Source organism: Suricata suricatta, chromosome 8 (genome assembly GCF_006229205.1).
Source record: "Suricata suricatta isolate VVHF042 chromosome 8, meerkat_22Aug2017_6uvM2_HiC, whole genome shotgun sequence".
Lineage (NCBI taxonomy): Eukaryota > Metazoa > Chordata > Mammalia > Carnivora > Herpestidae > Suricata > Suricata suricatta.
In genome coordinates, this window is record NC_043707.1 from 35107902 (window position 1) to 35129729 (window position 21828).

A 21828-nucleotide genomic window follows, 5' to 3' on the forward strand; every position below is an offset into this window, starting at 1 on the left:
ACCAGGAGCAGCCACCAGATTCTGGCCGCCCAGGGTCCCCGTGAAGGTCGAGGGACAGAGGAGTACGCACGGGCATGGGCAGGCAATGGGGGCCCAGGAAGTCTGGAGAGGCAGGTGACGTGACACAAGAAGGCCGGGGTGATAGCACTGAGCCTGATGTGAACCTCATGAACTGGGAGATCATGACCTGAGCCAAAGTTGGATGCGTAATCAACCAAGCTACCCAGATGCCCCCGCGATTTTCTCAGTTTTTGAAACCCTATGCCCTTCTGTTCTGGTTTTGATTCCAGAGGGCCCTACCGTCTGAGAAAAATAGCGCCTTGGATGAGGTGGCCACACTGATGTGTCCTGCCACCACTAACCAGCGAGTATTGCTAGAGAAGTCTCTGGAAGCTTGGGTGCTTCTGTTTTTCTCACCTGTAAAATGAAGGTCGCCTCTGAGCCCCGCACCCACGGGGACGTGGCAAGTCTGAGCCAAGACAAAGGCTCCTGCAGCCGGGGTGGCGGGGTGTCCCCCCAGTTCCTATTTTCCCCCCAAGTCCCAGTGCCGGGACCCACCGTGTCGGACCCCAGGTGGTCCCCAGGCGAAACTCCACATTGGAGGAACAGGGTTGAAGAAATCTGTGTACAAGTGAGGCCGGGGATTAGGTGGCCAGCAGGAAGTCTCTTCCCTGGACACGCTGGGCTGTCCCTCACCCCTCTGCCCGTGGGGAGGTGGGAGAGGGGCGGCTCCGGATCTGCGGATGCCCTCCTCCCCACCACCAGCGAGGCCGGCATGGACTCTCCTATTTTGTAGGAAGGGAAGTGAGACTGTGTTCTGACAAGGAGCAAGGCTGGAATCCGAGCCCAGAGCAGAGCCTGGCTTGTCCCAGACAAGCCAGGGAGGGGAGAGCCCATGATCAGCTAGTCATCCAACACCCACAAGGCACGTGCTGGGGAGGTCAAGTCACAAGAGAGGCCTGTGCCTCAGGGTGAACCTGGGGCAGGTGCACCCCAGGCAGCAGGTGCACTCAGTGCAGGAGCGAGGCCGGCCGTTACTCCCTCCGGGTGAGCTGCCGGCTGGAAGAGCCACATGAGTTGTGGGACATGTAGGGGGCCCCTCACCACGCCTGGGCCAGAGGCAAAGAGGCAAGGAGGGCTTCGTGGAGAAGGCCTTGAAGGCTGGAGAGAAGAGTTGGGTGGGGGCCGAGGCAGCTTTAACCATCAGACATCTCTCCAGAAAGGCTTTGCAAGTGGGCGAGGGCACCAGGGCCACAGTCAGACTCTTGGAGTGACTGGGCCACACCTGGGGAGGGCACGGGCCGTGAGTGCCGGCCGGGTGACTGCTGCAAGGTCAGAGGCAGGTGTACAAGGGCGGTGGCCATGACAAAGGAGAAAGTGACAGAGTGCATGTGATGTCGGGGACTGGGAGTCAACAAATGGTGACCGGCCAATGGGTGGTGGGGATCGAGGGCCGGGAGGCATCAAGGCTGTCACCTGAGGGGCTGCCGGGAACTTGGGGATGGACGGAGGCATTGCTCCCAGGTTTACATGCAGGAGAAGATGCGGGAATCACATGGTTCTGTAAGGCATCTGGGGACGTAGGAAGGAGCCGACCATCCCGTGAGAGCGCACAGACAGAACGGAGTGAACGGCACCAAAGAGAGGGCAGAGGCGGAGCCGGGAGCCAGGGTGCCACTGAGACCAAGCTGGAGTCATAGTAGGGCTGGGAAGTGGCCTTGGCATTTCCAACAGCAAAGGGGGCTGCAGCTGGCAAGTCTCTGAAGGCAGAGATTAGAGAATCCTATGGGAGCCTGTGAGCTGACTGCATATTTGATTATATGAAGAAGTGGTTATTAATTTTTCTAGGTGTGATAGTGGCTTCATGCTTTTCCATATATAAATATATTATGTAAATAGATGCGTGTAGATGCATATACATATGTATTATGAATACACGTACGCATATTATATATTATACATATACATGTATGCATATATGTGTGTATTTAAGGAGTTCTTTAAGAATACACACTGGAAAGATATTTTTGAACGAGATGATATGATGTTTTGAGGGAAGGATACGGTGCCTGAGAGACGCTTCTGAGGGAGCGGGCAGAGGCCGCAAGCCGGAGTCCGAGGACGGAGGCCTGGCCGTTGGCGCTGTGGCTGAGCCGGGGGTGAGGGCATGGGGGCACGTGAAGCTGGCCTGTTGGCTTCTGTGTGTGCCACAGGCCTCCCTGCTCAGTGGGGCCACCGCAAACAGCAGGGAGAAGGTTCTTGAATTCAGGAAGAGCTTGGCTGGGAAGGCAAGGCCCAGGCAAGGCTGAGGCTCTCGGGAGAGACTCTGGCGCGGGCGCTCTTTCAAATCTACTGCGTGGTGAGGACACCCCTCCCACCCCCCCACCAGGGGATGACCCGATGTCTATGCATCTGGCAGGCATGAGCCAGGCTCTGTAAGGCAGGAAGGCTTGACCCTGGACAGCCTCACCCCCTTAGAGGTCATAGGCAAGGGCGCCTCTCTCTCTGCCCAGAAGGTGCGCTGCTCCAGGGCAGGGCCTGCCTGGGTCTTTCCCCCTTTGGGGGCCTCTTGCGCGGCTGAGTGAGCGGGCGCTCAGCGGAGAAGTCTCGACCCATCGCCAGTGTGGTAATCAGACAAATCTCCTGAGAACCTGGCCAAGGCTGTGGACTCCGGATTGTGCAATGTTTGGAATCTTTTCCAGAGACAGCATTAGACATTCAAATATTCTCCATAACCTTCCTACGTTGATGGAAATTAGGTTATTAGAAATATCATTTATCTACCAACATTTCCTGGGCCCCACGCCTGCAAGGAAAGGCAGCAATCCAGGCCGGGGAGCTGCACAGGGGGCACATGGACAGGAGAGAGGCGCCCAGAGTCGGGGGGCCGGATATGCAGCTGGGCTGGAAGGGTCCCAGGGGCCCGTCTCAGGAGCAGATGTCATTTTCCCATCCATGCAGTGGGGAATCCGTGGAGTGGTTGAAACAGAAAAGTGATGGGATGGGGTTGGGTTGGGGAGGGATCACCCACACAGGAGTGTGGCGTGTTGGACGGACGTGGTGATTCCGGAGGTTTCCACAAGTCCCTGCCAAAGGGCTTTAGCTATCACCTGTGGAAGCAGTCCATGTCCCTGGTGGCACCGCAGGCCTGCCTAGGCTCTAGGCCCTGGGGTGGGTCTCACTGCACAGCTGGCTTGGTCCGGGGGGCACTCCTGCCACAGCCCTCCCCTCTCCCGCTTAGTACCCGGTCCCCTGTGTGCTTGCAATGGCTTTATAATTAACACAGCTGCCTGGCTTGGTCATCTCATGCCCCACGTGGCCCCTGGACAAGGCTTCCTGGGAGAAGAGATGCTGAAGACTGCCTGGAGGAGGCAGCAGAGGGCCACAACCACACCTCACAACTCACCCTGCCTGGGGAGGTGAGGGGCAAGCTCTTGATGCCCTCATCAGTATCTGCCCAGTCTGCCGGCGTCAGGCACAGAGACGCTGGGGGATGCCCTGGGCGGGGATTCTCTAGTCTGGACTCAGAGGCTATGTCTTGTCAGGTGTTCATGCATCAAGGGAGCCCCAGGGGGTGAGAAGGAGCCTACAGAGCCACCTCCAGACCAGATGAGGATCTCTGAGCCCCTGCTGCTTATCTGGGAACCAGCGACAGCGATTGCGCCTCATGCGCTTCAGGTATCACGTCGCAGCTGACATCCATGTCATAGATCGTGATACCCAGCATGCAAGCCACGCCTCCACCCACATTCAGCCTGGCTGACTGGCAGACTGGCCACTCAAACTGCCCGTGGTTTCCAAGCTGTCATGAGCCTGCGTTCCACGAGTAGTGACCTGGAGGTCCCACTTGCGTGAGGACAAGATTCTGTGGGCATGAGAGTCCTCTGCCCAAATACCACTGACTCTTGGCCACACACCCGTCTGAGGCCAGCAGGGCTCAAAGTCTCCTGTCATCTGGGGTTCGAGACCAGCTTTGCCACTAGGGGGAGCCGCAGGGGCGAGAGCAGGGAGACTGGCTTCGTCTGCCGCTAGGGGGAGCCGCAGGGGCGAGGAGCAGGGAGACTGGCTTCGTCTGCCGCTAGGGGGAGCCGCAGGGGCGAGGAGCTGCAAGATTGGACTCCGGCTCCAGCCAACAGTAATTAAAAGCTGACAAGAAAGGTGGTTCACGGTTAAGTTTCTCATTCTCTGAAAAAGAGCAAGGCAGGCGCTCCCAGATTCTCTTCAGTCTTGGAACACCACACACAGGCCCAAAGCCACCCAAATGGGTCCTGAACCAACCAAACGACTGCAGGGTACCACCATCTGTTTTCCCTCTTCAGCAAAAAGTGTCCTGTGTCAGAGCAAAGGCCCCCACACAAGAATGCTGACCTGACCTCGCGTGAGTGCTTCTCACTGGGCGCTTCCGGCAGAAGAAAGTCCTGACCCCTCTTGGAAAGAGGGCCTCGCCAGTCCTTTCCCCGGAGCGACAGCTGTGATGTCTGGACAGCCAGGTGGGCAGGGCTCTGGTGGCCGTGGGCACAGTGAGGACAAGCTGCTGCGGTGTCGGGGCTCCCAGTGACCACGCTGCGCAGACCCAGTCCAGGTGACCCGCAGGGCGGAGCCAAGGGCACAGCTGCTCCAGCCAGGGAGGGGGCAACCAGAGGGGAGCCAGGTCTGCAGGGCGAGGGTGAGCGGGGTGAGGGCTCAGGGCACAGTTCCTCTATTTAGAACGTGATACATGTTTCACAAACATCCGGCAGAATTTGTCAAAATGATCGCGAAGTTCCCAGGAATGGCTGACAAGCTTTGTAGAACAAGAACTAGGACGAGCAACACTACAGAGGGAGAAGGTGTGATAAAGTGGCGTGGGAGAGGGGTCGGCGGCGCCAGGCATCGGGAAGAGGTCAGGCAGAGATGCTGGGACTGGGGCGGCGGCTCCGAACACCGTCCACTGAGGCCACGCTGACTGGGCACCGAGGCCGATTCCAAGGCATGAGAGTGTGCGGGAGAAGCGAAACCGTGGAAATCCGCAAGACGGTCTAGCCACTCACGGGGCTCGTGGATGCAGGCACAAGGCCAGCCCATCTAGGGGCCTGACCACACAACCTGAACACGGGAAAATCAGCGACAAGCGACAGCAAAGGGAAAGCGTGGGCCACAAGCAGGCGGGACATGCCATCCCTAATGTATGCAGAGCCCTCACAGATCACCCCGAGAACAGGAAGACCCCATGCTAAATGTCACCACCAACAGTCCCAGGAAGTTAATGGCAGACGACTCACAGGCCTGAGGACCGAACAATAGTGGGAGAAATTTTCTCCTAACAAATGAGGCAGGATCCCCAAGTGGAAGCAGAGAGGCCAGGACACCGGCATCCCGGTCCCCACACAGCAGGGTGTCAGTGCGTTCAAGTTTCTCCGAGCAAAAATCACTCCTGTCCTTGGAGCCAGGAGTCCTGCTTCTAGCATATTCCCCCAAGGAGAGAACAAGAGAGGCTGTAAAGGATTGGCAAGAGCGTTCACAGAGCATTTGTTTATGACTGCGAGGTCCTGCACCCCGCCCACACCAGTGTCTCCCGCTGGTAAAACAGCAGGAGGACCCTGAGAAGTTGTTCTGGAAGGTTCCCTGACACCTGGACCCACCCAGTATGGGACTCGCCAGGGGAGGTGTCACCCACACAGCAGCCAGCTCCACTTGCTACCCCCCACCCGCAGCCCCTCACACACACACACCAGGCACCAGATCCACACGTAACCTGGCGGAACCCATGCTGGGGCACAAGGGTGGCACAGGCCCGGCCACCCTGACCCCACAGAGACGGCTTTGCCCGGGGCCTACGGTGTGGCAGGCCCGCCTGCGGGTCCCCAGGGAAGGTGAGTCTGCGGCCAGGCTGGGAAATCCAGTGCGGAGCAATGGAGCTGGAGGCCCCAGAGGAGCCCCGAAGGAGTGGCTGAAATCCCAGCTGGGCCCCTGTGAGCTGCTGCCAAGACCCAGCTGTATCACCGGGAGCAGCCCTACCCATGCGCCACCGGGTCTCCCTTTTCATCTCTCATCCCCCAGCAGCAAAACCTCTCTCCAGGGCTGGTGACACCGTGGTCAGGCCAGTGGAGGGTCCTGGGCCTGATGGCTGGACCCCTCCTGGAATCTGTGCCCGTGTGCAAGAGACAGGTGGCTGTGCCTCTGCAGGATGCCGTGGGGCCTGAGCTCCTGAGCCCACCCAGCCCAGAAGCCTCTGGGAGCAGTGACCACCGACATGTCTGCACAGTGATCTTTATGAGAAAGTTCAAGGGTGAGGCTGACCTTGTGCTTCCACCCCTGGGGCAGGACTGCTTCCCCGAGAGGCCCTGTGCGTGCACCCCTCCCCTCCACCGCAGCCTGCCTGGCCCCAGGCACCCCTGGCTCCCATTCATCCTGCAAGTCCAGCCAGGGCAGGGGCCCAACAAGGCCATCTGACCGTGTTCCTGGGTCACAGTGTCCACATGGACTCTGTGGGCTCTGTGGCGTGCCCCATGGTCCTGAAGCCAGACTGCAGCCTGTGGGCCCGCGCCAAGGCCCGAGCATCAGGTGTGTCTGGGCCGTTGGCTCAGCCCCAGGCCAAGCACTTGGCTACCTCAGTTGCTTTCAAGGCCAGAACGGCTCTTGGCCGACGTCTCCCGGTCAGGCCGGAGCTGCCTCACTGGGTCTCTTCTCTCTGCCCTGACCAGCTCATGTTTCAGTTTGGGAGGGAGTGCGTTCTGCCTTTACAGCTGGGCTGCGGGGCACCTGGGGGGCTCGGTCAGTGAAGACTTCGGCTCGGGTCATGATATTGAGGTTCGTGGGTCTGAGCCCCGCCTTGGGCTCTGTGCTGACAGCTCAGAGCTTGGAGCTGCTTCAGATTCTGTGTCTCCCTCTGTCTCTGCTCCTCCCCTGCCTGTGCTGTCTCTCAAAATAAATGTTAAAAACAAAAACAAACAAAAAAAAAAACGAAACTGGGCCAAGGCTCAGAGGTGAGGCAGAGCTAGAGGCCGTGAGAAGAGGCTCACCTGGCCCCTCCCCTGACGTGCAGGTGGACTGATGGCTGTCCGTGTGTCCCTGGGCCGGGTGCCAGGTCAGGCACCTCTCATTCTTCAGTCTCTCTGAATTTTTACCATGACCTTGTATCCAAGGCCTCAGGAAATCAACCCCCAATCCACAGGGCCTCTAGCAACACCCCTTGCCTCCCACCAACTGCAGGGACGTGTGCTCCGGACAATAGCGAAGTGGAATGAGGGCTGCCGGGTCCTGAAGGGGCAGCGGGCTGGCAGGTCTGGGCAGGTGCTGATGGGCAAAGGGGGCCCCGCACTGTGGGAGTAAGTACTGTCACCCCGCTTTCCTGGCTGCAAGAGTGGGGGGTCCTCTGCTTCCACACACCCCTCCCGGCACAGGAGGGAACAGGTGCTCTGGCCCCACGGGTCACCCCCCGCGGTCATGATGGGATCATCTGTGAACAGAGAGGAAGAAGAATCTGCACAGAACGCCATGGGCTTGGTTTGGGGCCAGTCAGGTCTGCCTCGCTGGTTTTGTGAGAAGTCCTCCCAGTTTCAGGGCTCCTGGGCTTCCTGTCTTCCCTCAATGCACAGGGAACGTGGGGCAAACGGGAGCTGGGGTCAAAGCCCCCCCTGGGGTCCCCCCATGTGTCCTGGCCCAGGGTCTCCACCCTCCGAGATGCCGCCTGCTGTCACGGGTCTCTGGTGTCCATGCCTCTGGCCAGGGCTGCTGGCTTCCCCCCTTCCTCCCTAACCCGTTCACGCTCCCACCCCTCCGCTCCCTCACTCTCTACAGTGCTCCAGAGTGCTGTTGTGCACCAGGCAGAGTCCTGAGGACGTTGGGGTGAATTGGAGGGGTTCCCGCTCCATGTCATGCACAGACATGCCACAGATGGGAAGCGTGGGAGGCTGTGTGAGCATCATCTTCTGGAACATGGGGTCTGCCTGCAGAGACGGGGAGGCAGCCACCTCCCGAGGTGCTGGCACCGAAGCTGGGCTGTAGGAAGACTGGAGTTTTCCCAGGGACCGGAGGCAAGAGCAGGGAATCTGGAGGCACAGCTGGTGTTCGTCCTAGGGGAAAGCAGCCTGGGGGGGGGGGGCCTGGAAAGACCCCAGCCCTGGCCCAGGGCAGCCTTATCCCATGAGTGGGGGCCCATCCGAATGGCATGTGTCTCTAAGGCCAGGGTGTGGGCTCCTTTTCAGCCCTGTAGCACCTGGAACCCCGAGGACACAGAGAAGGGCCTGGAGATTTGACTGGGGACGACGGGACAGCAGCCAAGGCACCCACAGACAGGGCTCTGGACCCGTCCCAGGGAAGGCTCTGGCCACTTGGTGGACTATGCACATGGCTACAGTACGCCCCCGTTCCCCTGGGGATTCTCCCTCCCATTCAGTCTTGGAGGTTCAGGGACAGATGACATCATCGCCAGCTTTGTGGACCTCAGGCCACCGGCCACAGCATCTGGTCTACAAATGGGCGCGTCATAAAAGCGGGCTCAGGAGAGCCAGTATGCTTCCTCTGTGGGCACTGCTGAAGGGAAATTCCTTCCCTGCTGCCTGGAGTGTGATGAGGAGTCTGCCCAAGACAGGAGTAAACTGATAGGTGAGTGGGACCAACAGGGGACATCAATCCAGCTTGTTAGGATGCTGGATCCAGCCATGCCTGAAGCTGTAACCAGGCTCCTCAACTTTTTTCTGTTTCATGAGTTAATAAGTGATTCTTTTAGCTTAAGCTTGTATGTGTTGGGCTTTGATCTCCTGCAAACTGGACTCCACAATGATGTATTATTTTTACCAACTTGCACTGCCTGGGCTCAGAAATCAATGTCCATGAGAAGTTTCCAAAAAATTACCTTTTCTCCATGAAATGAAACAAACTTAAATATTGTATATTTGGGCTAGACCGAGACTTTTTACTCTAAACACTTTGCTTTGCAGATGAGGCCAGGCCAGTCGAGTGACCCCCGCAGGGCCTCCATCATCTGCTCACAAATACTGACCCCCCTCCTCCATCACATTTCGCAACTTCATCCTGTGGGCAGGATAGACGAGTTGGGGCAGAATCGGCATGAGGACCCAAGTGTCCTTGTCGTAGCTCACAGCGTCCCCCTCTGCTCCACAATGTCTCAAGGCTGGGGCCCAGAGTGATCATGTGACTCGCCCGCACTCACACAGCCGGGCACAAATGGCGGGCTCCAGAGGGCTAGCACGGGCACCGAGAAGCCGACTTCCCTGTCTTCTCCACCCAAATACTGAAGACCCTCCAATTTTGTCAGCTGGGGCCATGACCCTGCTCTTTCCTGAGTCCCCAAACCTCAGGGCCCAGACCCTGCTCAGCACCCGTCCCTCCAACACGGGCAGGGAGATCTTGCCCTCCCCCACCCCCCCGCCCGGCACACCCTCTCCTGGGTCCACCAGCCCGCTCTGCCTCAGTGTTGTGGCCTCAACTGCTCTCCTTGGGAGGCTAGAGCCCACAGTATGGAGGAAGCAGCAAACACACAGCCTCCCTCCCGCCCTCCATCCGAGGTCGTGCTGGGGGAGCAGACCTGCAGGGCCACGTGCCTGGGGCTTTTCACGTGTGGTGCTGGGGGCAGTTTTTTCATGCAGAGCCTGGCCCTTGGCACTCAGCAGGCTCGTCTGTTCCCTGTCCCTGCTGCCTGCCCTCGGGAACAAAGGGGCAGCTGCCCAGCACCCTGGTTGCCCTCTCCTTCTCTTCCCTGCCAGGCGCTGTAGGACGTGCCAGGAAGAGTGCTCAGTGGAGAAGCATGCCCACTGCACCAAGGTCCCTCGGACAGCAAGGGTCGGGGGGCCACAGCAGTCCCAGGGCAGATGCCCCTGTCACTCGTCACTTTGCTTCAGGATGAGGCCGCTCTGATTAGCCCTGCCCCCACTTACTCCCACCTGCTCTGAGATGAATTCCCTCCATTTCATGGCAGCTGATCTGGGCACTTCCCGGTGCCCAGGATGCCCTGAAGCTGCTCTCCTGCCTCGTCCCCGCGGGAGTCTGGGGGCCTTTATTTGTAGGACAGTAAAGGCATTCGGGTCCCCTTTGGTCCTAAGCCCCCCGTGAGGAGCACCTCGAGACGAGTGGTCGTGGTCCCATTGGGAGGAAGCCAGGCCAGCCCCCCGTGACCACGGAAGGCAGAGGCATTCGCAAAGCGCCCAAGAACCTGGGCACAGAGGGAGAGGTGCAGAACCCTTCCTGCGGAGGGGGACGGAGGGAGCTTTCTAAAGAAGAAGGTGCTGGAGCCGGGTCCTGGGCAGCGGGGGTCGGGGGACCCCAGTGCTCCGGGGGCCAGCAGTGCTCCACACGCACTGTGTGCAGGTCCGTGCGGGGGCTTTAAAACCCTTCATGGGCACCTGGGTGGCTCAGTCGGTTGAGTGTCCGATTTCGGCTCAGGTCATGATCTCACGGTTCGTGGGCTCGAGCCCCGAGTCGGACTCTGTGCTGACAGCTCAGAGCCTGGAGCCTGTCTTCCAATTCTGTGTCTCCCTCTTTCTGACCTTCCCCTGCTGGCACTGTCTCTCTCTCTCTCTCTCTCTCAAAAATACATAAAACATTAAAACAAAAATTTAAACCCTTCTTGGCACTTCCTGCCGGTGCCCTCGGCAATGCAGCTGGCTCGGAGCCTGTGCCTGGGGCCAGATGGAGCCCGGTCTCGGGGGCTAGAGCCTCCCTTTCCTGGGGTTGCAGGTCCAGGGGGCTGAGCCCAGGAGGGGGTGGGGAGATAGCACGAGGCGCAGGGACGTGTGAGAAGAGGCGGGCAGCAGGACTGGCCTCGAAGGGGGAGCGGGGGCAGGGCCCCTCCCAGAGAGGGGAGGGAGATGGGGGGCCCGGCCCCCTGCCCTCCCCCCCCCCACCTCCTGTCCCCCAGGGCTCGGGGTCAGCCCAGCGCGCCTGCACAAGACCTGTGCGCCAGTATTCACGGGAGCTCTGCTCCCAAAACCTGAACGGCGGCGACAACCCAAGTCTCCCTCAAGGGACCGAGAGAAACAAACGCAGTGGCGCAGCTCACTCCTCAGCCACGAGAAGGAACGAGGTGCTGATGTGTGCTGCGAACCTCGAACACGTGTTCGGTGACAGAAGCCAGGCAGAGGAGCACATTGTGACACTGATGCCACTCCTCTCAGACACTCAGAAGGGTGAGGCAGGCTTGGGGGGGTGTGGGAAGAAGGGGACGATCCGATGGCGAGGGCTCCACTTTGGGAAGATGGGGCTCTGCACACGGCCAGCGGCGAGGGCCCCACAGCATCGCGACTGTGCCCCGTGCCGCTGCCCCATCCCCCTCCCTCAGAGCGGTGAGGATGGCGGATTTTACATTGCACACAGCTGACCCCAGGACAAGACAAGCTGACCAGCCACTGCAGCGTGGAGCACGGAGCTGGGCTTCCTGCCCGAGGGGACCTGGCCGGCCGACTCGGCACCCAGCGCTCACCTGACTCCCAGCCTGGCCGTGGTCCTTTCCCTGAATGTCCGCCCTGGCCCCTGGGTTTAGAGCTCTGCCTCCAGCGTCCCTAGCCCCAAGGACAGGCCGCCTGTCAGGTACTGCTGATCCCAGCCAGCTGGCTGTGCCCTTCCCTCTAGCCTTGGCCTTGGTGACCAACGTGGGGCCACGTGGCAGAGTAGGACGGGAGTACAGACATCGGGGGCCTTGGGCTCCGGCCCGGCCTTTGTGTGCTCCTATGAGGCCAGGGGTGTCTGCCCCAAACTCCGACTGCCCAGCCCCCACCCCGTCTGCTCCAAGTAACCTCTGGGGACAGATGTGAAGAGGCAATGGAACCTGTGCTCCAAGCGCCTCCTCTCTTACCCCTTGCTTGGCCCTTCCGGAAAAACCCTGCTAAGTCAGGCCCCCAGTGCTGCCACCTGCCCTCTAGTTTATGACCGTAACCTCCCTGAATTTTGAATGGTCAGCTGACCCATTTCTGTAGGCTGGCCCAGCGGCCAGACCTCCTTCTCCTGGGGTCTGTGCTCAGGGGGAGTTCTGGTGCTCCCTGGCCCGAGGCCTGGCCCTCTCACTGCCCCCACAGATCCGGGCAGGACCCCCGACAGAGGAGGGGGAGAACGGGCAGGGCCCTTGGGCGGGAGGGAAGGCAGGCGAGGCAGGGGACGAAAGCCCAACCTGATCTCAATGCAACACGACCCCTCTACAGAAGGGACAGCTCTCGAAATGAACTCAGGACCCACGTCTTCTCTAAAAGGGGGCCAACCAATGATGCGTGTGGTTTCCCAAGACCTGAGAAGGGCTGTCACCAGGAGGTCAGGCTGGGGCCCCGCCCGGGACCAGGGGTGACAGAGTACAAGCATCCTCTGGGGACGCCAAGGCTGCCCCATGCCTGGACACCCGTGCAGGCTGCAGCCGGCCTCCCCTGGAGTGCGTCCTGGCAAGCGGCAGGGCTCCAGATGGCATCTGACCCTCAGGCCTGAAAGCCAGACTGGAAGGGTCACCTGGCCGTGGGGACTTCCAGACCTTGGCACATCCCGACTTGCCCTGCGGTGACCCGGAAACCTCCCACCCACCGGCATCAGGCTTGGCCTGCGCCAGCGCCAGGCCAGGCATTTCGGAGCTCGGGGGTGCTGGGAACTGACCCGCCTCGCCGACGAAGACCTCCACGGGCGCGCTGGCCGGGCTCTCGCCCATGATGTTGTAGGCAGTCAGGATGACTTCATAGCGCCGGTATTTCTTCAGATCTACGGGTCAGAGGAGACACGGTCAGCTCGCCCAGGCCCAGGCCCACCTCCCGGCCTTGGAACCACACCAAGGGGGTCGGTGCCACCCAGGAGCCGCGGAGGGAGGTCACGAGTGTTTCCCTTCTCCTCCTTCGCTGGCCCGGGACCAAAGGTCACCCTGTGCGGCAGCAGAGCCCCGTCCCGCTGTGTGCTCGGGGTAAAGGCAGCAGCAAGGCCCTCTTTGGGGGAAGAATTGAGGTGATGTGATATGGTGTGGGCTCTGCTGTCTGGTCCAGAATCTCTCTGTAAGAACCAATGGAGTAAGACCCTGGTAGTTAAGCAGAAAATATATTGGCAAACCAAAGGCCTCTGAGTCTTTAACCACCACCTCCTGGGAGGAAAAGGGTGTGTGAAGCCATGTATATGGGATTACATAGGGCACATGGTGAAAGCAGCTGACCTTTGAGCCAAAAGATTCTGGAAGGTTCTCCTGCTGATTAATCTTATTTTGTTACAGCTTGGCTTTCCTGAGGCGCTACCTGTGGGTCTGGCCCCCTAAGTGAGTGTCAACTCACACCAAGTTTCAGATTGTGCCCTGCAGCGGGCCGCTGGTCAGCAGCGGCTCAGAGCCTCAGGACGCTGAGTTCCTAGCACCCCAGCCGCACAGATGTGCCCAGCCGGCCAAGCAGGGGCCCCTCATGCTGTCAGTCTTGTCGAGGCCATGCTGCCTCGTACTAACCCGCCGCAGCGGCCTCCGCCATGCACACCCGCAGCTTGTTAGTCTCTGCCCGGGGACCGAGCGGCTCTTAGTGTCACTGGAGAAGAGCCAGGTGGACATGGACGCGGTGTGTGGTCAGGGCCCCTCTCCTGCTTCACAACCCAGTCTGAAAAGGCCAGAGCGAGGTCCCACCAGGCAGCTCCATTTCTGGAACCAGGGCCACACTGAACTCTCGGAGCTGATCCTCAGCCAGGAAATGTCAAGGGAGATAGGCAGTGGGTGGGGACGTGGGGCAGATGGCAGATGGCAGGTGTGGAGCGCAGTGTGGAGGAGGAGAAAAGGGCTCACATGAAGCCTGCCGGCCACCAGGGTGGGGTGCTCTGCCGGGAGCTACTGGGATGCGACGGGAGGGCACTGGTGAGCCCTGGGAGAGAGCCCCTCCTCCCCTTCCTCTAACCACATTCCAGTCCAGGGAGGTTCCCTACATGAAGGGAGTCAGGGCGTGGGGCCCCCGCAGACCCACATTTGGACTGTGAGACCCTCTGAGGCTCAGAAACGCAAGGGCCGCGACTTGGTGCAGCCAGAGGGAGGGGGTGATGAACCGGCGGCCAACATGGGCTGAGTGTGTGCAGTGGGTCGCTGCTCAGCCTCGGAAAGGAGCGGTGTCCCGAGCGGGCTCCATCTGGCAGGGACAGAGCTCCAAGGGGAAGAAGGCAAGGACTGCACAGTTTTGTTCGCCTGCGGTCCTGGAGGGCTTGGGCACAGAGACAGAAAGTGGAAGGTGGGTGCCAGGGGCCGGGTGGGGGGTCGAGCATCCAGCGGGGACGGAGTCTCACTGTGGGAGAGAAAGGAGCTCTGGACGCTGGGGTGATGGCCGCACAGCAGCGGGAGCAAGCTAGGGCTCCCGAGCCCCATGTTTACGAACCGTTAAGAGGGTAAACTTTATGGATGTGTTACCACAATTAAATAAAGAGGAAAAGAAAAAGGTCACCGGGAGCCAGACAGGAGATCTCGCTCAGCCTGACTTCCCTTTCTGTCCCAAAGTTGAAGACCAGCTGTCAGTAAAACCCCTTTGCAGCCTCCGTTTCTAGGAATTTCCTTTCCTGCTCCCTGATGGTTTTGCTGAGCTGAGAACAGCATTTGAGAGGGGAATTCCAGAAATTAGAGCCATTAATCTAAGCTGCTTTTCACTTGGTCCACTGAGAGGCCAACTGGCGCTGGCCCGGCCTGCCCCGCGGTCACGGCCCCTCCTACTGAAGGCGGCCGGCACTTACGTGTTAATTCATACGTCGTTAACGTGGAGCTGCTGTTTACGGTCTTGAAGCTGCTTTGGGCTAGTAGGGGCAAGCAAGGCAGAAAGGCAGTTAGCACGCGGGGAACAGTTATGGCAAACGACGTGCTGCGGAAACGGAGGGGATGGCAGCCGCTGAGCCTCCCACCCTGCCTGTCCGAGGGCCACGGAGACCACACCGCCTCAGCACTTCCCAGGGGGTCACCGGGGGCCTGCACTGCTTCCTACGACAGCCAGGCACCCGGCCCACGACCAGTGGGGCCCGCGCTCACCCTCTGATTAAACGCATCGGATTAGATCCAGCACAACAGCCCAGATAACACTGGAGAAGACCCCCACCCCCACCCCAGCGTCACGCTCCAGGCGCTCCGGCCCAGCCCGTCCAGGAGCCCCTCGGCTCTTCCTGCCTCCTGCCCATGTAGCTTTGCGGGGCCCTATAAGTCATGCCTCCCCTTGTGTCCTTGGTGAAATCCCTTTTCCTGGGCAGCCTAGCTCGGGACTCTGGCTCCGGGAGGCCTCCCCTGCTTTTCTCCCTGGGGAGCTTCCCAGGCCCAGCCCCTCTGCATGCCTGGGCTGATGCAGGGCCCCGTCCACCCGGGAGGCTGCTCACGGCAGGCAAGCGGCATCTCCCCCCATGCCTCGCATGCAGCGAGCACGCACACTGTTACCAGGGTCCCTCCCTGCCCCACTGGGTCCCTGTGCCGGGAAGGGGAACATGTCTCACCTGTGAGCTCGGCCCGTAAAGCTGAGGGGCTTTGGAGCACCTTGGACGCCGTGGCTGAGGGTGCCTCAGACTCCAGCTCCCGGTAGTAAATCCGGTAACCCTGGAGGAGGCCGTTCAGGCTCTCATCTCTTGGAGGCTGCAAACAGATCTCGGTCAGCCCAGAGAAGGTCTGGTGCCTTCCGCCTCACGCAGAGTCCACCACAGCACTGGGGGGTGTCACTGATTCAAACAGGCAGTTCTTGGAACCACATTCACAAAGGCGGTCATGGGGATCCCTGAGGTCAAGGGCCAAGGTTTCCTGGCGCCCGTGTATGGGCATCGGGCATCGCAACCCACCTGCAGCCTGCAGGAGCCACCGTGGGCAGGGACCCCGCCCGGGTCGCAGATGGGCAAGGAAGCAGTGAACTGGATACTCCAAGAGACCTATGCAATTGGCTGGGCTCTGCTGCACCCACGGGCTGACCCCACCCTGTCCCTGAAAGCCACCAGGCTGTGGCAGCCTCCCACACGGGGATGCATTTCTCAGCCAAGGCGCAGTCCACATCCTTCCTCCTGTCAATTTCTGTTGATCAACGTGGCTGGGGAGGGCCACAGCCACCATCGTGCTGGCCAGGGGACTGGGGGCCCTGGATCTAGCGCTTCCTCTGGGACACTCAGCAAACAAGGACAGGGACCACCGAGCCGTGGCCAGACAGATGGACAAAGGGCATGCCCAGGACCCCTGGCTGCAGGGTCATGACCTCTGTCCGGGGACAGGGATGCACACCCAATTCCCTGTAGCCACTGTCTATAGGGTGTCACCAGTGCCTCAGTAAACAGTGTCCCGGTCCCGGGGAGAGGCCATAGCTTTGTCGTAGGAAAACTCCTTTGTTGTGGTGGGTTGAACTGTGGCCCCCATAAAGATACGCTGGTGTCCTAACCACCATTCCCCGTGGGTGCCACCTTCTTTGGAAATAGGGTCTCTGAGGACGGTGAAGGCAAGAGGAGGTCTTACTGCAGTATGGAGGGCCCTAATCCGATGACTGGCTTCTGTTTTGGAGGGTGCTTTATGTATCAAAGTTTTCAAGGCACTTGCTTTTTGTTTTTTTAATTTTTTTTTTTTTTTTGAGAGACAGAGACAGAGCATGAGCAGGGGAGGGGCAGAGAGAGAGGGAGACACAGAATCCAAAGCAGGCTCCAGGCTCCAAGTTGTCAGCACAAAGTCCGGCGCGGGGCTCGAACCCACGAACCATGAGATCATGACCTGAGCTGAAGCTGGATGCTCAACCGACTGAGCCACCCAGGTGCCCCGGCACTTGCTTTTAATCCAGCAGTTATACTTCTAGAAATCTACCTGATGAAAATGTTTTCAGATAGGTAGTCCTGAGTCTTACAAATACAAGCTGAGGCTACCAGTCCCCCCAATGCTAAAACAAAGTATCTCTGGGTCTTTCCAGCGACCCCTGAGACAACAGAACGACCTTCAAGCCTAAAGGCTGCCGACAGCAGAACTGCTTGCAGACGTCATCGTGCAGTTGGGACTGAGAACACGGTATTTCGAGGGTTAATTCACGGGGAGACCCTGAGCATCCCACATTAGCTAGTTGGTAACGTTGAAGAGAAAGGGTATTTTAAGAAGCAGTTTAGAATCCAGCCCTCACCTGGCAAATACAGAGACAATAAGAAGGTCTGTGTGTGAGGAGAGACGCTTGGACACACACAAGAGACTTCACGTGAGCAGAAGTGCGCCGTGACATCGTGACGCACGAGAAGAACATCTGTTGGTTCAGACGGGCAGAATCTGTTTCTCATATACACGGCTTTGTCCAGAGTGACAGAGGGGTCTCCTGTCATGGCAGTGAGGTGACACCTGGACCTCAGCCAAGGAAGTGTGATCGGAGGGCGGGAACGTTCCCTCCCGCCCCTGACTTCCGGGAGGAGAGAGACTGGAGGCTCCATCAGTCCCCAGGGGCCAATGCTTTACTCTGAGTCTGTAAATGTGCCCAGATTTGAGGAGAGGGGCACACGCAGAGAGGGTGTGGGGGCTCCGTGCCCTCCCCCAACCTGGCAGTTCCTGAGCTGTATCCTTTCCTAACAAACTGGCGATGTTGTTAGTAAAATGCTTCTCTGAGTTCCGTGAGCCGCTCCAGTCAACCCCGAGGAGGGGGCTGTGGGAGCCTCTGCTCCACAGGCCGTGGGTCAGAAGCTCAGGTGACAACCTGCCACTGGTGTCTGACGTCAGGCGCAGCCTTGTGGGACTGAGCCCTTATCTGGTGGGATCTGACGCTCTCTCCAGGAAGACTCAGGTTGAACCCCCAGACACCCCGCTGGTGCTGGAGAATCACTTCCTGGTGTGGGGAAGTCTCCACACACACAGTTCGAAACTGGGTCCAGAAACACGTTTGTGTGTCTCTAAGCTAAGGACTGCCAAGAGTTGTCAGCAGCCACCAGAAGCCAGGAAGGAAGCTGGTGCCTTGGCTTTGGACTTTCGGCCTTCAGAACCGCGTGAGGATTCATTTCTGTCGTTCTAAGAACTCAGTGTGAGCCAACATGTTGCGGCAGCCCCAGGACATTAGCACATCCTTGCCCCCAAACTCTCACAATGCAATTCTTACCGTCTGAACCGAGAGACCAGAGGGATCTGGATGCTGAAATCCTGTTCTATTTCAACCCTCGCTACCCACAACTCAAAGAAACCAGGCAGATTTGGATGACGCAGTATCCTGTTGAGCGGACTCTCCAATGGCGTAGCTCAGGTAGCTCGTATTGATGTAGCTAGCCACGGTATAGATGCAGGCCTGGACAGAGGCACATGGCTTGCCGGGTATATTCAGGGTGTTTTTGGACACAAGAATAGCTTGCATGGACTCACAGGTGGGCTGCCTCCCTCACAGCCCCCGTGTGACAGTGACAGCTGACAGCTGCAAGCGGAATCCGACCTCTGACCTCTGCAGGAAGGCTGCAAAGGCCCCGGGACCTGACTGTGCAGGTGCACAGGCCAGAGGCACAATTGCTTGAGGATAATTTGCTTTTCATGGAGAGAGAAGCTGGGGTTGAGGGAGACTGGCTTTCCCTGGCCACAATTACCAACGAGCAGGAAGTTGGGAGTTTGGGCAGATCAGGGTCCTCCCTGGGGATCTGCAACAGACAGCAAATACCCTACCCACTGCCTGTGTGTCCACACAGATCCTGGGGCTGGAGGGAGGCGGGGAGGGGCCGAGGCCGCCCACCCGGGGCTCAGGAGCATCTCCAGCCCAGGCGGAGAGGGTGGTCTGGAGGTGTGAGGAGAGGGAGCCGAGCTGAGCCCATGTCCCACACACACGGCCACTGCCTGCAACCAGGCGGGACCCACACGCGGCAACAGGTTCATGGCAGCTGCTCCGGAAGTGCCCCGGTACAGCCCTCCCTGTGGGAGCCGTCTGGGTGTGGGGAGAGGACAGGTGGCCACACAGCCCAGAGGGTAGCCTCACTCAGGCTGCAACAGGTCCTGGACCCATAAAGGACAGGTTCCGTGGAGATGCTGGGGTCTGCCCTGAATGGGCTTTGGAAATGGGTCTGACCACATTTTCTGTTCCTGGAGTTCAGAGTAAACCCATCTGTCATTTGTGAAAGAGGCCTCTATGACTCTGGATGTCCTGGGAGGTATCAGTAGGGCAGCTCCATGTGACACACTGAACATTCCAGAAGCCACACGCTGAGAGCAGGCTCTGGAATGGAGTCCTGGCTCCCAGCAGGGCCGGGTTGCTCAGCCTCCCAGGCTCAGCCCCATATCCACAGCAGGTGGACAGACGGTCTCTAGACCCTCCTGGGGCTCTGACCAGAAGGTTCCTTTTCAGCCACAGACCAGCTTTTCCAGTGCTCGGCCCTGACCACCCCTCGCTGGTAGTTTCTGATTTCCCACGCTGAATCCACGTGGCAACGCCACGTCTGCATCTTTTCGTTTCTACTTCACCGTTGCTCCTGTGGCAGGCTCCAGTCATGGCAGGTGCCCGCCCAGCGCCTGTAGGAGGGGACTTGCTGCTGTCCAGATGACCCATCCGTGGTTAGTTTCATCCTGGACTGGCCACCATCGGGAGATCTGGAGGCCTGTCTCTCCACTTTGTACATGGGGTGGCGGCAGGGAGCATCTGGCCCACCAGACGCAGTCAGAAGCACCCTCTCAGCTACCCTGGGGAGGGCTAGTCGCTCCCCTCCGTTGTCTTCCCGAGAATGTGTCACAGGGCTCAGCCCGCTAAATAGAAGACCTTCAAGGTCTTGAATGGGTCTTGTCCACCTCTGAGTGTCTAGCACCCCACGCAGGAGCTGGTCTCCCGCAGGTGACAGAGAAAAAGGAATAAACGCAAGATACGTCCTGAGGAGGCCCCACTGCCCCCTGCCCAGGTGACGGTCACCATCCTCTTTAGAAGGTGCCTATTCAGCACTGAGTCTACCCTCAGCTGGGTCCAACGTGCACAATGTGATCTATGGCCTAAGATGGTGTTTTTCTTCTAAAAAGCGGCCTCAACATTCACTTAGAGCTAAGTCTGCAGCCACATAAAGCCAATTGCATTTGAGTGCCAGCCAACGGGAGCCATTGAACTTACAGAACAGAACAGCTTAAAAGTTGTGACCAAATCAGAAGCGTCAATGCCTATTAGGAGCTGCACTCGGTGTGAACACAATACCACCGCTGTCCAGAATATACGCTCAAATCCATGGATTTCAAACAGCCATGGACCCCATGAAAGGCAGAGATTGATTATCCTACCAGGAAAAATCAAACCTGACAGACTGGACAGAGGAGCTGCGTAAGTGGGTCAGCAGCCTTGAAATTACAGGCGGTGTTCGCATTTTTAAACAAATTACTGGGGGGAAAAAGGGTTTACAGGTGAAACATTTCATTTGGAATTCAAATCTATATTTAAACAGAGTCTCTTTGTTCTGTTCGCTCTGATTTAGTCAATTGCTCATAATTTTAATTATACTTCAATTGCCTGGCAGTTGATGGGCATTTATTTCTACTATAATACATCGTATGGACCACCTCCTGCTCTGGGCTTCTTGCAATTAGTTTGTTCCACTGGGCTCTGAACAGGGACAGCTGATGGACACACACGCCAAGTTCCTTTGGTGCGGCTCCCCACTGGCCACGGAGCTGTCCAGCCACAACAGAGGGGCGTGGGGCCCCAAGCGCTCAGGGGCAGGACGGGGGGCCCATGGCCGCTGTGTGGCGGCGACGGTGCGTCCCCAGCCTTAGCGCAGACTTTGGAGTCAAGGAGCTCACCTAGTTCCTGGTGAGCCAAATGGCCTGCCTACAAAGAGAATGCTCATTTTCTGGTAGAATCTAGCACAGTAGAAAAGAACAACCTTTTGACTGAGTTAGCAGAGAGGGGGAAACAGAAGCTCTGAGGACCTTGGGTTTCCATTCTGGATGCCTCCCACCCCCCACCAAAGGCTCTGCTGGGAGTGGGATGTGTGGAGACCTAACATGCTAGCATCAGGGACCTTGGAGGTGGCTTTGGACCTCCCAGTTTTACAGAGGAGGAGCCTGGAGGCAGAGAGGCCTGTCCGGGTCACAGTGGTCCGCAGACCTAGAGTCCTTTGTCACTTAGCCGGGGCTCCGTGTGAGCTCGAGGGGCGCAGCCCTGGAGGCAGGCACTCCGGTGAGGCTGGAAACTAGAGAATGCCACAGCGGCCAATTCCATTTTCACTGGAAGATGTCTGAACTATGTCTTGATCGCCTTTAAGGGTTCCCTCACCCCTGAGCAGTGTCACTTAGCAGCAGAGAGTGGAGGAGGGCCCGCAGCCACTCTGTCAATCCCTGGAGACTCCGCGAGCTTGCTGGAACCCAGGCGATGAAAATCCAGCTCTCATCCAGGGCACAGAGGCCTTGCCAAGATCCATTGGCATTGACCTTCCACCTGCGCTCCTCAGTCGTGGCCAGAGCATGTGGATGGTGCTGATAGCCACTGATGCCACCAAGTGGCCGCAAGCGGGAGGCAGGGAGAAACTTCGGAGATCAGGAGCCATCACTGACGGCTGGCGCACACCCCGCAACCCTGGTCTTCTGGCCCCAGGAGGCTGGGGGGCCCTCCAACTCGGTGCTTCTCTCCCTCTTGCTCCTTGCTGGGCTCTGGCTCTCCCCTGGAGGGCCTCCAGAGTGCTCTGTCAAAGCTGTGGAGGCCGTCCATTTGGGACAGCTTCCCCGAGGGTCACCTCTGCATTTCCCCCCTCCCTCCCTCTCCCTGCCCTTCGTCCCTGCCCTTTCCAAAGGAATCCCTTCCAGCCCTCCCTCCGTGCCAGCCTCTGCCCCCAGCAAGACACGGCCCCTCTCTTTCCAAAACCATGTCCAGACTGTGGTCGGATCTCGGTTCCGGCGTCACTTGGGCGCCTTCATCTCCAGACCCTCCCACTGGTCCCTCTCCTCCTGCTGGCACTCTGCTGGACCATCTCCTCAACCTGGAGGAAGACACCCACACCGCACAA

The 21828-nt window shown here is 58.9% G+C and overlaps 1 protein-coding gene across 1 annotated transcript in view; it reads right to left on the minus strand.

The window, feature by feature from the left end:
• The window catches only part of SDK1 (sidekick cell adhesion molecule 1), a 561603-nt gene that overhangs the window by 43241 nt on the left and 496534 nt on the right, over nt 1–21828 (minus strand). Inside the window, exons 34-36 of the mRNA XM_029945757.1 lie at nt 15385–15520; nt 14644–14703; nt 12571–12672 (exon numbers count right to left, since the gene is read on the minus strand). Coding sequence (XP_029801617.1) covers nt 12571–12672; nt 14644–14703; nt 15385–15520 — 298 coding nt within the window. The remainder of the gene's footprint in view (nt 1–12570; nt 12673–14643; nt 14704–15384; nt 15521–21828) is intronic.